This window comes from Gadus chalcogrammus, unplaced genomic scaffold (genome assembly GCF_026213295.1).
Source record: "Gadus chalcogrammus isolate NIFS_2021 unplaced genomic scaffold, NIFS_Gcha_1.0 GACHA049, whole genome shotgun sequence".
Lineage (NCBI taxonomy): Eukaryota > Metazoa > Chordata > Actinopteri > Gadiformes > Gadidae > Gadus > Gadus chalcogrammus.
In genome coordinates, this window is record NW_026613484.1 from 65,550 (window position 1) to 82,500 (window position 16,951).

Genomic DNA, 16,951 nt, shown 5'->3' on the forward strand with positions numbered 1-16,951 from the left:
AAAATGACATTCGAATGTTCGTTTGGAAAAAAATCACGAATTCGAACTATTCGAATATCTGGTTGCCTATTTTACGCAGTTGCCGTCAATATGTCAATAATGCGACAAAACCATGGTTCAAATTAGTGGGATATATATATATCCTATATATAGGGCGGCGGCTTCCTGCTGGGCATTTCCTTACTTTAAAACGAGGGACATCGCGAACAGACGGAGGCTCATTCACAAAGCAGTTAGGCGCTTGTACCGCGGGAGTGTTTTTTCACATTCGAATATTATGAGGGACATCGCGAACAGACAGAGGCTCACTCACAAAGCAGATAGGCGCTTGTGTAACCGAGCGTTGGCACTTATTTATATGACAAGAATGACACAAGCGTGGAAGGGAAAATAGTCTCGTTTACTTAGTACCTATCAGAAGTCACCCAGTCACAGCGTGAGAGCTGGAAGACCTATATCCAAGTACGGAAACCCCGAGGGGATAAAATACATTCGCTCTTCACAATACTAGTCTGTTACACTTGTACCGCGGGAGTGTTTTTTCACATTCGAATATTATGAGGGACATCGCGAACAGACAGAGGCTCATTCACAAAGCAGATAGAGGCGCTTGTACCGCGGGAGTGTTTTTTCACATTCGAATATTAATTTTCACGTTCGAATTCGCGTTTTTGGATACATTTCGAACGAATATTCGAACTTCGAATATTCGTTGACAGCCCTAACACACACACACACACACACACACACACACACACACACACACACACACACACACACACACATATGTGCGTGCACACACAAGCAGCCCAAGACACACGCACACACACACACATACGTTGCCTGACACAGTCATGCAGGCGCACATCCATACTTGAGATCATGATATCTTTCCTACACACTCACACGGTATAAGTACCGTTAAAGATTCCCAAGACGTTCCCATGGCACTTTACTCCCTGCGTGAAGGCCCTGGTTTCGACCCCCAATGTCCGCAGTGTATCTGCAGCTATCCGAGAGCGAGACCCGAAACCTAAACTATTTATTTGATAGTGTGATTTTCGGCTGACATTTTGAAATATAATCAATATTTTATACTCATGGAGTGGGTTCAAGCCGAGATATCTTCTCTTCCTTCTTTTCAATGTCTCCAGGTAAGAATACATCCATTATTTACAGAATTCTCTGCTGTAACCACTGGATTTCGATTCAATTTTTAGAAACCATGTCCGCACGTTAAAAATGTTGTTCATTGAATTGAATGTTGCTCAACATACTGTTAGATAAAAAGTTATTATTTACGTGCATCTCTCAATGGTACTGTAATGTCACATCGCATAACCTCACACCCTCACACCTTGAACCGTAAAAATGTTGGCGGATTTAATAAACAAGACTAACCTCAAAAACATCAAGAGTTCGAAACACTCGACGAACCGCGCGTGAAAAAAACAACAACCAACAATCTAAGAACAAGTCCCAGAGGGAACCAGCGCGGTGAACCCCAGTGGCTTCTGGGATCTGGAGTCCATGAGCACATATGGGCAAACCATATGTGTGGAAACTCCCCGAGATGAAAGGCTCCTGTAATCTCCCAGCGTTACAACCAGACAGGGGGCCTCCACTGGCACAGAGGAGCGGCACAAAGCGCGAATAGAAGCCGAACGGCGGCGCACAGCCAACGCCACGCAATCAGTCTCGAGGTGCAGGTTCACAGCTGGTAACGCGGCGCAGCCACGCATTAATATTCAGAGGGCTGGGGTTGCATTACACATGCTCGGCGAGCGAGAGAGGTGCAATAGCATAACGATTGACGCCGCCTTCCCCAACACCCCGGTGCTTTGAGAAAGACACGGTAAGCATTTTCTGTATGCAGGCGGCATGCCACATGCTATGGTGTGTGTGTGTGGGGGGGGGGGGGGAAGAAGAGAGAGAGAGAGAGAGAGAGAGAGCGGGAGAGAGAGAGAATATGAACGATAGGGGGATGTATGTAAGTTATTTTAGCCTGGCTTGGAGGTGGGGTTGTGTGGGTGATGAGGGAGGGCAGGGTGAAGCCTCCCTGAGTGAGTTCAGCTGAAGTTAACTAGCTTTCTCCGAGCCCTCCCTATACGGGCTTAGAAACTCCCGAGGCAAGGGTGTGTGTGTATGTGTGTGTGTGTCTGTGTGTGTGTGTGTGCGCGCCTACATGCAGGAGTGTGTGGATGCGTGATTGGGAATTGAGCCTATACGTGCATGGATTTATGCATATGTGTGTGTCTATGCGAAGCAGTAGGAGAGAGAGAAAGGGAGAGAGAGAATTGGCGAGACAATTAAACACTGAGGTGGGGCGAGGTAGGTGTTGACACGAGTTGATACTGCTTTGCCACGGCCCGACACGCTGAATTACTGGTCAACAGAACGGGTGGAGCGGACGTGATCCCGCCGCACCGCGGCCCTAATTAGCATGTAGCACGCAGCCAAGGGCCTCGTTCAAAAAGGAGCATAACAAGGAAATCCACCGAGTATATTAATCCGATGTTTCAAGCAAACATTGGATTGAAATGTGGACACAAAGCAGTCCCACCGTGGTCTCAAACACACTCTCACGCACGCACGCACGCACGCACGCACGCACGCACGCACGCACGCACACACACACACACACACACACACACACACACACACACACACACACACACACACACACACACACACACACACACACACACACACACACACACACACACACACACAGTGTGCGGGTGGGATCCGTTGGGACTGTGGCTGTAATGGAGGACTATACCGGGAATATTCTGGGATTATTAGCAGGTAAAGTCGGTTGGATCATATCAAACAGGGTGATGCAACCACTTCTATTCAGACAGACAGATCGACAGACAGACAGATAGCACCATATAGAAAAAATAAAAGGAAAAAATAAAATCTGGTCACATTTAGGTAGCCGATCAATAGGTTAGGGTTACGTAACATTGCATTTGAAGGCGATCAAATGACAAAATATTTGAAGCAAATTATGCATTATATATATATGGTAATCTGTCGGGTGCTTGGATCCCAGACCAAAAGTACCAAGTTTGATCCTTAATGTATTTTCCTATTTTAGCATCCTTGAGTAAGTATCCTTCAGGTATCCTTGAGTAAGATTCCTAACCCCTTGGATTTCGAGGAGAGCATTGGATTTCACTTAGGATAACCGAGTCTGCTGCTTGATAACTAAATAGTAGGAAATGCTGTATATTGACTCTACTCTATCCAGGGGTAGGTTTTGACCAGCGTCAATCCAAGTTTAGAATGCTTTCTGCCATGAAGCCTTTTGTGTTATCACTCCCTTAGTGTCGCACATTAATGAATACAAACTGAAACGTTATTTAAATTAGAATTAAGAGATTCAATAGCATGAAAGTGTCAATTAAAAAAAATATTGAAATTGTAATGATGGAGGTACAAATATGCCGAAATCCGATACAAATTTGAAACGGTCAGCAAATTAGATTACTCCTCGTTAATGTGTCCTAAATATTTAATCGTAAAGTGTCCTACGATTTAATTAAAGCTTTTTCTGGTACTGCTAATGGGGAAATAAAGGTTGTGTTTCTGAACAATGCTATGATCACTTAAGTGCTACTTTTACGGTGAAGTGAGCCTTACGTTGTGAATGCTTGTGGTGAGTGCCCACTGAGATATTGATCCGAGCCATTGATCCATCAGGAATGAGCCAGGCCTTTTAGGGAATCTATAAGCAAGTATTGTTTTCAACACGGAGCAAAACTGTATATTTTGTGCTTGCCCTGGCCTCCACAACCCCTTTCATTCTAAAGTAAAATGTTGATATGATCATCCTGATGTAATCATACGCATGAAATGACATTGTGGGTTAAAAAGTCGTCCGCCATATTGGGACACATGCACTATTGATTATAATAGTATTGGCATTTCAGTATGTCAATGCAATTTAGTCCTCTCTCACAATGCTTTTGATGTTTGGGTTCTTTCTTCGATTACTTATACAACATAACACCCTCTTAAAATATACTGGATATGCAGACTTAACATAATAAATAAAGACATGTGCGCCTCATCAATCCATGTGTGTGGACTTCCCACAGTACAAACAAGGGGAACACAAAGAAACCATGTGCAGAAAAACCCCCGGCAGAAAGCCCCAACGCTTCAACAGGGTGGGGTAATGAGTTGTGTTGTGTAGGTTGGCGTGGTTGAATGCGTATCGGTACCGCACTAAACCATGATGAATGTTCCTATTAGCGCACGGCCAAGCAGCCGCTAAGTGACAAATAACTCGCTACGTAATCTCCGCCAGGCAGGAGTAGGGATATTATCCCAATTAGAGGAGCGATGGCGTTCACGCCACTGGCTCCGCTTTCCCCAGGTTCACCTGAACATTCAATATCCAGAGCAAAAGGGAAAAGTGTTCATTTGCGATCCTTTGCAACCGAGCTAGCCCGGGGCTAATCGATGCTCGCTTCCACAAACGAAGACAGTCCGAGAAAATACTGGCAAAAATATGAATTTATTTCGACGCAATAGCCGTGATTTACTGGGGAGGGTCGCACAATCGCTAGGAAACATTTGCTGCCGTTCTTTAACCCAAAACATCCGTGTCTGTTTAAGATCTGTTTGGCTGATCAATGACATCGCTGATTCGCACCGCAGCTAGCTAGGTGTAGGAGTCGACCTCAGAGACGACCCATATCGCCTCAACACTGTAGCTGGACCCATTCAGCCCTTTAGTTTCTCAATATAAGCTCCCTTCTATTCAGTGTTCTGGTTTATTGCTTTCGTGAGCAGGATTCCCGGAGTTAGCGAGAATTTCAGGCTGACAAGGTTCAAGGCTGATCTTAGGTCAGGTTTTTGGTTTTTGGAGTGTGAGTTGCAATCATGTGATTCTGGTTCAATATTTCGGCAAGAAAGATACATGTTAGGTAACCATGATTCAGCGTCGTGCCTCGTCTATGGTAGTATAGTCTGGCTGAGAGGTTCTCGGGCGCCATTGTGTGCGTACTAACCCGATGAGGCCTCCTTGAACAGCACTCCTAACCCTGTCCCTGAGTCATTCGACCAGAGGTCGTTGTAAGTCGCTTTGGTTAAAAGCAATATAGTGAAGAGAAGTTCTAAGCCTCGCAGCTCCTTATTGTGCAACAGCTACTTTGGCTCACTTTGAAATCAACCTTAACGCATCTAAATTAGCATCCGTTTAATATTCACGCCCGAGTCTTAAGAGACGACTGGCGGTCTTTTGTCATCGGGGGACTCGAGCCCCGGCCTTGAAGTCAACGGGAGGTTTTAGCGGAGGCGGCTGCATCCTTACTTTGGCTCCCGAGTAACATTTAAAACCCCTGAAAGGGAGACCTTTAAGGTGCGTCTTATCAGCCTGGACAGAGGGGGGTGAAGCGGGAGGGGGTGGGGGAGGAGAGGAGGAGTAGGGGGGGGGGGGGGAGAGATGCCTTAAAAAGCAAGATTGGCTTCTTTTTTATATATTTCTTCTCCATTTGATGCATAAATCCTCGAACTGAGGCGAATGGATTTGGGACCCCACAAACGGCCGATGCCTTCCCCTCCGTTGGGTCCCTGTGTGCCTGTTTATTCATGCTGAGGTAAGCTGGAGGAATTCATTTGCTGTCAGCTAGTATTGAATTTGAGATTAGTTTTTATTTCAGACTAAGAATCAGCTCCTTTTTTTTTTTATCTTGCTGCTCGCCCTCTCCCTCTCCCTCTCCCTCTCCCACACACACACACACACACACACACACACACACACACACACACACACACACACACACACACGAACGCTGGCTAGTCTTGTGAAACCTTTTCAGAACCGCCACAATTATCACCTTACGCCAGCGGGTGACAGCTATGAGCAGAGGTGGAACAGGGCTGCTTCACTGCGACCTGGAGCCACTGAGTTGCGGTTCGACCCCGTCGACTTCCTGTTAGTATTCTTTAGCAGTCCTCTCTCTCTCTCTCTCTCTCTCTCTCTCTCTCTCTCTCTCTCTCTCTCTCTCTCTCTCTCTCTCTCTCTCTCTCTCTCTCTCTCTCTCTCTCTCTCTCTCTCTCTCTCTCTCTCTCTCTCTCTCTCTCTCTCTCTCTCTCTCGGTGTGTGGGCGGTCAGCTCGAACACTACTCCAAATCAAACATGGCTCCCCGGCTCCTCCTCCAGCTTCCTTCCAGCGGCCGTCTCCTCTGACGGTTCGCTGAAGGACCACGGCAGGCCGTTCGGCTTTAGCGGGTTTCTTTGTCTCGTCGTTACTGTGTTACACAAAGTGTAAGGCAATTCACCTAAAAACCCATTAGAAGAATCAATTAATAAAATAATTATAAAACACTTGAAACTATTGACAGGGTACTGTGTCGGTTTTCGACTGCTCGCTAGTGTTTTATTTCAATATATTTTTGCTGCTGAACTAAAGGGATATGATACAATAATAATATAATAATGCTATATTCATGACAGGTTAAATGCATCCAATCTATTTGTTAAGTTAAGAAAGGGTTGATAGCCATGCGGGTGTACTTTATAAATTAAACGTGTCTTTGTGTGTTGGCACTCCAGTACCACCAAACACAAGCTCACATTGTTTCTTTAACTCGCTAAGATCCATTCATTATCAGCCTAATTTTAGAAGGACTAATGATTCTCCATCTCCGTTCCACTGTTGTTTGTATTGTTAAAGAAACCTAAAACGACTGCTTCGACATCAGTGACTCCATCTCTGACGCATTCACACTTAGCCAACCCAACAAATGGACTTTCACAGGTTTAGCACAAGTTAAAAGTGGGCTTCTCACGCAACTAAAAAGCAGCAATGTTTTCCTAAGGAGTGTCTGAATGAATTCTTTACAACCTTAAACGGCTCTGTATTAGTCGGAAACACTAACAATCTCTTTGAACACGATTCAAGGCAGGTTTGCGTGCGATTAAAGAAGGGCTGAGTACAACTAGATTTGATAAGTAACAGCAGATGATTGTCGTTCGGAATGACAAAAACCTTAGCCCTGTGAAGCACTTATATACTGAAACTGTCAAACACAAATCCTTCAAATACATAAACCTTTTCAAGGAAGTATTGTGTTGATTTTTATCCTTGACATTTCACATCATGACCAAACTTCAAAGGAAAGCTGAAATATTTTTCGCAGTTAGTTTAGAACTGAAAGACTATTTATTCAGACCCAGATCGGTATTTTGTCAAATGCCTTAAAAATATTATTTTCCCAAAAGGAATAAGTGCTCCTCCCAAAAATGATCAATCGAGCACTGCTTGGTGTGTGTGTGCGCATGGACGCTGGAAGCGGGGGGGCTGGGGGGGCTGCAGCCCCCCCTGGTGGCGAGAGGCTGAATGTGAAATGCAAAAACCCCCGTGGAAATAAATAAATAAATACATAAATATATCAGACTATTATTATACTATTGTCATTTTACTTGTGACTATAAATGTCACAAGCATGATTTGATTCACAAAAGGCGCACACCTGCTCGTATAGACGGAATGAAACCATCACTGAAGTGATGGTTTCAAACCCCCCCCCCCGTCATCGGAACGTTTCTCAGCCCCCCCAACTGTGAATTACTTCCAGCGTCCCTGTGTGTGCGTTTGTGTGTCCGTGTCGGTCTGTGTGTGTGTGTGTGTTTTTGTTCCTGTGCCTGTGTGTGTGTGTGTGTGTCTATGTGCCTGTGTGTGTGTGTGTGTGTGTGTGTCTATGTGCCTGTGTGTGTATGTGTGCGCGCGCGCGCGTGTGTGTGTGGCTCTGTGAGAACCACAGGAATTAATGAATGAATCTCAGAGTGTTGCCTATAGACGTAGCAGTGTCGTGGGCACCTTTAACTTCCACCATGTTTCGCTGTGCAGTCATTAATCAAATGTGTTGGGACGGCGTCGTCAGGAGGCGAGAACAAGGAGGAAACATTGATTAGTCTCGCAGCCGTGTCTCCGGAAAGCCTCTGGATCCCTGTACAGCTGCGCTGCTTAAGCACGCACACACAGCGACTCTCAAACACACACACACACACACACACACACACACACACACACACACACACACACACACACACACACACACACACACACACACACACACACAGTGACTCACAGGCACAAACAGACACACACACACACACAAACAGCGACTCGGGTTATGAATAACGTGTCCTCTGGTAATCAATCAGTTCTACTTGTGTGTGCATGTGCGAGTGAGTGTGTGTGTCTTTGTGTTTGAGTGTGTGTGTTTGTGAGCAAGTGTGTTTCTGTGCGTCTGTGCATGTCGGTTCGGTGTGTGTCTGTTGACGCGCATTAGTGCGATGCGCGGGCGTGTGTGCGTGCGTTCCGTGTACCGAGGGGACACGCTTCGCCTAACAAGGGTTGTAATTAGGCGGCCCGCTCAGATTTTCCTGGAACTCATTTTCTTCCGAGAGGTTTCTATCCTTGAGGAGCGGAACAATGAGTCGACCCCTCCTCAGACTGACCGCCCCCCCTCCAGAGAGCTATTTCGAGAGCTACGGATAAAACCTGTCTCGCTAAACTGAGTCTTCCCCAGGACTACCCCCTCCCAACCAGCACCCCCCACACCTTATACCAATAACCCCGTCGGCGGTCGCTACGCCGCTCTTCTTCTTTGAAATGCACGGATGCAAGGCGAACGAAGACTCTTCCGGCGGAAACCGACCGTAAATAAGTATTAATCCCGGAGTAACAACCGGCGCTGCGGCCTCTGGGCCGGATGGACCGAGGGCCCCAACGCAGCCCGGGCAGGATCGACTGAGCCCCCCCCCCCCCCGCCCGGAGAGAGAGGGGTTTGGAGGACGGGGCCGGGAGACGGGGCAGCGACGCGATCAATCGGGCACGTCTACGGTGGCCTTGAGGCTCATGCTCGGATTCATGTCCGGGGGTACGCGTGTGATATCTGTCACTGCGTGGTCGGTAGGATGGATTTGGCGATGTCATGGTGGCTCTGTGAGGAATATAAAGACATGAGTGCGGAGAAAAAACACAACTCCCTTGAACCCGCAGATCGTTATTTCGCAAATGAAATACTTTTTCATCCGAAGTAGTATCCTGCTCCATAGATGAAATCAGAGGAGCTGATCTCCAACGGGACCAGCAGATATTCATTTCTTCCTCCTCACGTTTGTTTTGGCTTTTTCTGTTTGCCCCCCCCCCCCCATGGAGGCCTCTGACAGCGCCCAGTCATGCTGAAGCTGTGAGGCAGCAGTGATGCTGCTGCTCCTGTTGATGTTTCTGAACCCACTTTACCAGGATTAAAGTTTCATTAAAGATGGCACACTTCACACGCGCTTCTCCCTCAACTTTTATGAATAATATGAAGAAGCCATAGGGCAGTGTTTGTGTTTCCCGGGAAAATGCAGAACTGAGATTTCCTCGTTTTGCAGCATGTCTATTCTGCAGTGATAGCCTAGAAATGAGCTGTTCCTCTTTATCATTCTATGTATTCTGTATACCTGAAGGAATGGTACTTTTTTGCTAAATGTAGCCCACCGTAATGCAGATTCTGTGTCCTGAACTTAATATTGTCTGTGATATTTAAGCACCTTTACTAATTATGTCAATACCAATTACCTATCAAATCATTTGTTTAAAAAAATTCTATGAGGTTTGGGAGCATTGAAGTTATATTAGGTTTATACTTTCTACTGCATTAAGGAGATCTTGTAATTATTTTGTGATTGTCTCAGTTAAAAGGAGAAGATATAAAATCTCCAATAACGGGCTTTTTGCTATAGCCTCCATTTCTTTTGGATTCTGGGCATGGCTCTGACACAGCCCTTCTACGCCCGCTACCGTAAACACAACACCAAGCCAACACATAACAGTCTGTGCACTGTGCACAGTACCCCGTCAAAACCATTCTACAGGGGGGGTGGAAACGCAGGAAATAGCCCCGATCAAAGCTAACGTTGTTGGTGTTGGCTCTCCTCCTCTTCCTCCTCTTCCTCCTCCCACTCCTCTTCCTCCTCTGAATCCTCTTCATGCTCCTCCCCCTTTAACTCCTCCATCTCATCTTATCCTCTTATCCTCCTCCTCCATCTCCATCTTATCCTCCTCCTCTTCCTCCCTCTCCCTCTCATCCTCTTCCTCCCTCTCCCTCTCATCCTCTTCCTCCCTCTCCCTCTCATCCTCTTCTTTCCTCCCCCTCCCTCTTCTCCTGACTCCTCTTCTCTCCTCCCTCCTCCCCCCTCCTCCTCCCTCTCCTCCTCCCCTTCCCCCTCTCCTCCCCCGTCCCCCTCCTCTCCTCCCCCTCCTCCTCCTCCTCCTCCTCCTCCTCCTCCTCAACCTCTCCCCTCCTCCTCCCCCTCCACCTCCTCCTCCTCTTCCTACTCCCCCTCCTCCTCTCCCCCCCTCCTCCCCATCCTCTCCTCCCCCCTCCTCCTCCACCTCCTCCTCCTCCTCCTGCACCTCCTCCTCCTCCTCAACCTCTCCCCTCCTCCTCCCCCTCCACCTCCTCCTCCTCCTCCTCTTCCTACGCCTCCTCCTCCTCCTCTCCCCCCCTCCTCCTCCTCCTCCACCTCCTCCTCCTCCTCCTGCACCTCCTCCTCCTCCTCTCCCCCCCTCCTCTCCCCCTCCTCCTCCTCCTCCTCCTCCCCCTCCACCTCCTCCTCCTCCTCCTCTTCCTACGCCTCCTCCTCCTCCTCTCCCCCCCTCCTCCTCCTCCTCCTCCACCTCCTCCTCCTCCTCCTGCACCTCCTCCTCCTCCTCAACCTCTCCCCTCCTCCTCCTCCTCCTCCTCCTCTCCCCCCCCTCCTCCTCCTCCTCCTCCCCCTCCTCCTCCTCTTCCTCCCCCTCCTCCTCCTCCTCCTCCTCCTCTCCCCCCCTCCCCCTCCTCTCCCCCTCCTCCTCCTCCTCCTCCCCCCCCCCTCCTCTCCTCCTCCAGGGAGCGGGGTCCTCCAGAGGCCCTCCTTCACCAAGCAGCCCGGTAGCGTGGTCTTCCCGTTCCGCTCTGCAGAGGGCCGCAGAGAGGTGGTGTTCAGCTGCGAGGCCCAGGGCCACCCAGCGCCCTACTACAGGTGAGGAGACCCCCCAGCCCAGCTCTGCACCGTGCACCCCCCCAGCCCCCCCCCCCCGGCCACGTCCCTCCACGGCTCGGCTCTGGAACCTTTTGAGTAACGATTAAGAGCGGTTTCAAATAATGAAAACGCAGCTGACTCTGGATTGGTTGCCACGGGGTTAATGGGAGGGGGAGAGGTGGGAGGGAGGGTGGGGGGAGTGGGAGGGAGGGGAGGGGGGGGAGACTGGTATGTGGACCCTATGGCTTTGCTGGAGCGGCGCGCTGACCGCGGTTAGAGCCACTGTCAGCCCCGGTTAACTTGAGGATGATGACTTAATTGGTCTCCAATGGTAGCCTTCTCTCTCTCCCAACTCTCTCTCTCTCTCCCCCCCAATCTCTCTCTCTCTCTCTCTCTCTCCCCCCCAATCTCTCTCTCTCTCTCTCCCCCCCAATCTCTCTCTCTCTCTCCCCCACTCTCTCTCTCTCTCTCTCTCTCTCTCTCCCACTCTCTCTCTCTCTCCCCCACTCTCTCTCTCTCTCTCTCCCCCCCCACTCCCCCACTCTCTCTCTCTCTCTCTCTCTCTCTCTCTCTCTCTCTCTCTCTCTCTCTCTGTCTCTCTCTCTCGTGATCAGAGAGAGAGCGCAGGGGACAACCTCGCTGCGTGGCACATATCGAGCTGGGGAGGGGGGGGTTAACCTCGCTCTCACACACACAGAAAACAGGCATGCAAGCACACACACACACACATCACAGGAACACACAAACGCATGCATACGTACACATGGACATGCGCACGCACGCAAGCACACACGCGCACATAGACACTCACGCACACAGAAACACACACACGGACGCACACACGCATACAGATGCACATGCACGCGCACACACGCACATAGACACTCACGCCCACAGACACGCAGACTGACACAAGCATTCACACCTAGACACACACACACACCAACACACCCACACAAACACACACACACGCTCGCAAAAAACACACACATAAACCAACATGCACACACAGACGCACACAAGCACACGCACATAGATCCGCACGCGCACACACACACACACACACGCACACACGCACACTCTCGCACAAGCGCACAAGCGCACGCACACACGGGCCCATCCGCGCGCGCGCCGCCGCTCTGACAGCACCGGTGTGATAGCAGCTTCCCGCTCTGCTCCTAGCGCTCCACTGCGGGTTCTGCTGACTCAGCTTCCTGCTGCCGGGGAGCTGAGGACGCTCCGCCTCGAGGCATCGTGTCGAGAGCTTATCACTATACGATAAGCGGGATCCAAATCACACAAAACGGATTGAGTCGCTGGAGAAGGAGTATTATATACTGTTTGTGGATCTGTTTCATTTCCTTTTTTCGTATTTTTTTTTCTGCCCCGCCTTCGGCGTGCTTCTCGCTCTTTATTGCCCATCGTGTAGAGGGTCCGTCGGGGGCCCCCCTCTGACGCACCCCGTCTCTCAGCCCACCCGGGTGGGGGGGGGGGTGGGGGGGTAAAGGACCTAACTAAACAATAAAATGACAAATGATGACACGTGCGCTATGTGCGTAAGCTATTAACTCTCAATCCATCACAAAAGCTTCTGTATGGCGGCGTGGCCGTGCCACTGTAATTAAAATCAAATTGCCCAGCCTGGGTATTTAACGCGTAATAGCTTGAAGCGATCCCTCATAATATCCGCGTGTTCACTTGTTAATGTAGCTTGAAGGTCCTCCGTGTTCGGCCCTAATGGACGCAAATTGAATTGAATGCAGAAGTGGGGATCGCTGGAATCACCGTCACTGATCTCAGGACTGTGACACGGGGAGTAGAACAACGCCCTCTCGCTCCCCCCGTCTCCTTTTAAGGGAGAGTGTTTGCGGGAGTTCGATTCCCAACCTGCTCGCCGCCCGTCCGTCTCAGGTTCTGAGGAGCCCGTATGGTATCGCGTCGAATCAAATCAGGAGTTTTATTTTTTTTACATATTTTTTTTTAATTACTGCCGGTTCCGTCTACTGCGTTAGACGTATCCCCCGAATGAATTCTGATGCAAACGCATAAAAGCCATTCGATATTTGATGCGTCTTGCTCACGTCGGTGGGAGTTTAAATCGCATTATATGTTGTTTCCGTGCAGGGATGTATAAAACGTTTTTTTTTTTTTTCTTTAAAAGTGAAATAAGAGTTTCTTGCGTTGTGACCTTGAGGTGCCTCGGCCCATCTCGGGCCTCAGTCTGCACTCTTCCCCGCGGCGGTGCAGTGATGGAACAGCTCTGCCTCCTCAGAGCAGGATCCTGCGTGGCGAGCAGTGCGATGAGGAGGAGCGGGCAAGGACACAGTGACGTGGGCGAGGCTCACCCAGCAGACCGCCGCCGCTGTAAATCCGCTCTGGGCTCGACTCGTCGCCCTGGCCCCTTTTTCATTCCTCTCATCTGGCAGGCTTGGAACAGCTCCAGCAGCAGGAACGCCCAAATCGTTAGATCAATCTAATCAGCCAATCTGTCGTGGAGGACTGCTTCACTGCGCCGCAGTCCCCCCCCCCTCACCAGTCTCACCCCCTCCCCAATCTCACCCCCCTCAGCAGCAGTCTCACCCCCCCCCTCCTCCCTCCTTTTCCTGTCTCCCTCCTTACCTTCCCTCACTCTGCAAAACCTTTACTTCACATTTGTAAAGGGAGAGAAAAAAGAGGAAGACAGAGAAAATGAAGGAACATTTCTTTAAGCCAGCCAACTGTCAAAGAAGCCCACCCGAAAATGGACATTTCCTTGATGAAAGAAATTATCTTTTTTTTTTCATTCTAGCTGAACCGAATAAAAGCGGCTTAGTGCTAGAAAATCATAGGGTCAGCAGGAAAACATTAAGTTGTTTTTTTTTTGTTCTCAAGAAATTTCACGCTTAAACAAACTATATTTAACTGCTTGGATTGGCCAATTCAACGTTTTATACCTGAATTCCTTATCCTTGCAGTAGTTTCTTGGAAATTGTTCACTTTGACTGGAGCTCCATCAGTGTACCGTGGTGGAGACAACCTGCGCTGTCGTCCCATCACTTACAGACACTCTCCTGTGAAATCCTTCAGAGCGAAACTGCAGACTTTAACCAGAGGCCGATATTTTTTAATCAATGCTACCAATGCTACTTCTAAGTGGATGCCTGGGAAGCTTTTGGTTAGGAAGAGAATAGTTAATGCTACATGGAAGAAACATGGATAAGTGCTTATATTTACCCTTTTATGAAACATAAGTTATTTCATTGCACGTCGATCCTCAGCCACGTGACGCACATACGTTTTTTCGGGCGATACTCATCGTCTCTCTCTACCTCAACACACGTTTTTCGATTTCTTTTTCTGCTGTGATTATAGAAAAATGTATTTACATGAGTCCTCCCGGAGTGAGATGGATCACCGCTGAGGATGGATACCGTGGTTCAGCTGTCGTCGGCATCATTCTGAGATTTATCCCCGTTAGTTCTCATTTAGCCGGCTTTGTTGAGACCAACGTGAGTCTGGCCAGTGCCAGGCTGATTGCCTCTTGATGGTGATGAAGGCGTGTGATTATGCTGTCTGGCGGTATGGATTGTGTGCATAATGAAGCGTCACTAAGCAGCCCATAATGGGGCGGAGGACGGGCAACGCGCCATGGAGCTAATGCGCGCGGCGCCGAATGTCAATGCTTTTGACGGGGCGACGTCACGCTAACTCGCAAAGTAGAGAACAACGCTGTCGGCAAACTTTCCAGCGCCGTATGCACGGCATGCAAAACCGGTTGACCAATAATAATCCTCGTACTAATTCCTCTTTTGCGCTTCTCTGGGCGCGAGTACAACTTTACCTTTTGTGTGTGTCTGCCTGCATGCTGCTGTGTGTGTGAGGGTGCCAGCGTTCATCTTTGTGTTCCGGTGTGTCTGAGATAAGTGTTTGTGTGTGTGTGTGTGTATGTGTGTGTATGTGTTTGTGTCTGCCTGCATCCTTGTGTGCGTCCGAATGTGCCTGCGTGCACGTGTGTTCCTTCATGAGCGAGTGTGTTTTGATGCGTGCCTGTGTGTGCGTGTGTCTGAGATAAGTGTGTTTGTGTGTGTGTGGTTGTGTGTGTGTCTGGCTGTATGCATGCTCTCGTGTGTGCGTGAGTGTGTGTGTGAGGAACACACTGCTCCCCTGTCACTCTGCAAAGGAAATATCCTTTTGTTGTCAGACGAGGAGAAAAGGAGGCTGTTAGGGCTGGTGAAGGATCCGCTCTCCCTGGAAAACGGGTCAGCTCTGTGTCAGTCCCGCTCCCCCCGGGTCAGCCTCGTCTCTGTGTCTGTCCCCACAGGTGGAGGCTGAACGACTCCTTCATCATCCCCACGCTGGGGTCCCGCTACTCACTGGTGGGGGGGAACCTCCACATCAGCCACCTGAACAAGGAGGAGGACGTGGGCATCTACCAGTGTCTCGCCAGCAACTCCTTCGGGACCATCGTCAGCCGGGAGGCCAGCCTGCACATGGCCTGTGAGTTCTTTTATCCCTGTTTTGTGTACTGTGTTTTTTTTTTGCCTTGATATTTTGGGGTATAGTTCTGCATCCAATAGGTGTTGCGTTGGTGAAAGTGTAATACCTTCAATTTGGGATTCCTGGCAAATTGGGTTTTTGATGTTTGTGTTTGACTCTGATGATGAGGCCGCACTGGGCGGCTGTCCGCTCCCAGCCCAGCTCTTTGTCTCCAGGTAATTGGTGTCGGAGGGAAAAGTTTCATCCTGGCTAGTGGGGTTATTATCGTGGCCACAGAAGTAGTCATTCGGTGGCAGCCAATCGGTTCCTGCTCCTATTTACTTCCGAGCAGACGCTTTTATCTAAAGCCCCTGGCGGGGATTTCACGAATGTCTCTTTAATGACCAGGTGAGGGGCTAGGGCGTCGGGCTCAAGGGCGCCTACAGGTATGCCTACGGGCAGAACGCAGCCATCAGCGATCGATCCCAGGTAATCGAACCCTTTCATCGCTGGGAGAGACACCCCCAGGCGGAACACTAAACGGACTGCATTTATACCGCGCTTTACCAACCAGTGGCAGCTCAATGCGCTTTACAATATCACAATGACATTCACCCGTTCATGCACACATTCACACACCGACGGCGGGTCTAGCCTTTCAAGACGACAGCCAGCTCGTCGGGAGCAGTCAGGGTGAGGCGTCTCGCTCAGGGACACCTCGACACTCTATCCCCGGCTAGGAGGAGCCGGGGATTGAACTTGCAACCTTGTGGTTACCAGCCAACCTGCTCTGCTTCCTGAGCTACAAGCCGCCCCCACTGTACTATTCATCCGCTTCATCTGTCTTTGACAGAATCCACTCATACTAGATAACACCTTTGCTCTCAGTGATACGTATACGATCATCCATTGAGAACATCTAACCGCCGCCTTCCTCGTGGCTCAGGCGTATATCAAACAAGGTTTCCCCGAGGCCTTGGGGTTGACCTTTAGGCGTGTTTGATGCGTCGGCGGGGATGATGATGCCGGGCCCTTGGCAGCCGGGTGTTTACCGGCCCATCCGTCAGCCGTGTCACCTGACAAGGTGAACGGCCAGGGCGGCCGGTCTGTCCGGTCTCGACGGCCCCCCCCCCGCTCGTCATGGGCGTCTGCCACAGACGAAACAGATGGCGCCGTCGGGTTAGACGCACGACGGCCATCGTTCCCTCCTCGCTCTGTCTCGGCCAATCACGACGCATCCGTCCAGCGGGGGACATCTGTAAATGGGATGCGTGAGCGGGACTTTTTTTACTTTGTGAATCCCAGTGGTTCCCGTTCACACGGGAACCACTGGGATTCACAAACTCACTCAGGGTTTGCAAAGTCACGCGGGACTCACAAAGTCACGCGGGACTCACAAAGTCACGCGCTCACGCATCCCGGTACCTTTCTCAAGGCGCCCACAGACACACACACCGC

At 49.8% G+C, this 16,951-nt stretch overlaps 1 protein-coding gene across 1 annotated transcript in view; it reads left to right on the forward strand.

Annotated features, from left to right (window-relative positions):
* The window catches only part of LOC130378020 (contactin-3-like), a gene marked incomplete at its 3' end in the record, with an annotated part of 72,720 nt that overhangs the window by 13,130 nt on the left and 42,639 nt on the right, over positions 1-16,951 (forward strand). The window contains exons 3-4 of the mRNA XM_056584959.1: positions 10,906-11,038; positions 15,339-15,514. Coding sequence (XP_056440934.1) covers positions 10,906-11,038; positions 15,339-15,514 — 309 coding nt within the window. The remainder of the gene's footprint in view (positions 1-10,905; positions 11,039-15,338; positions 15,515-16,951) is intronic.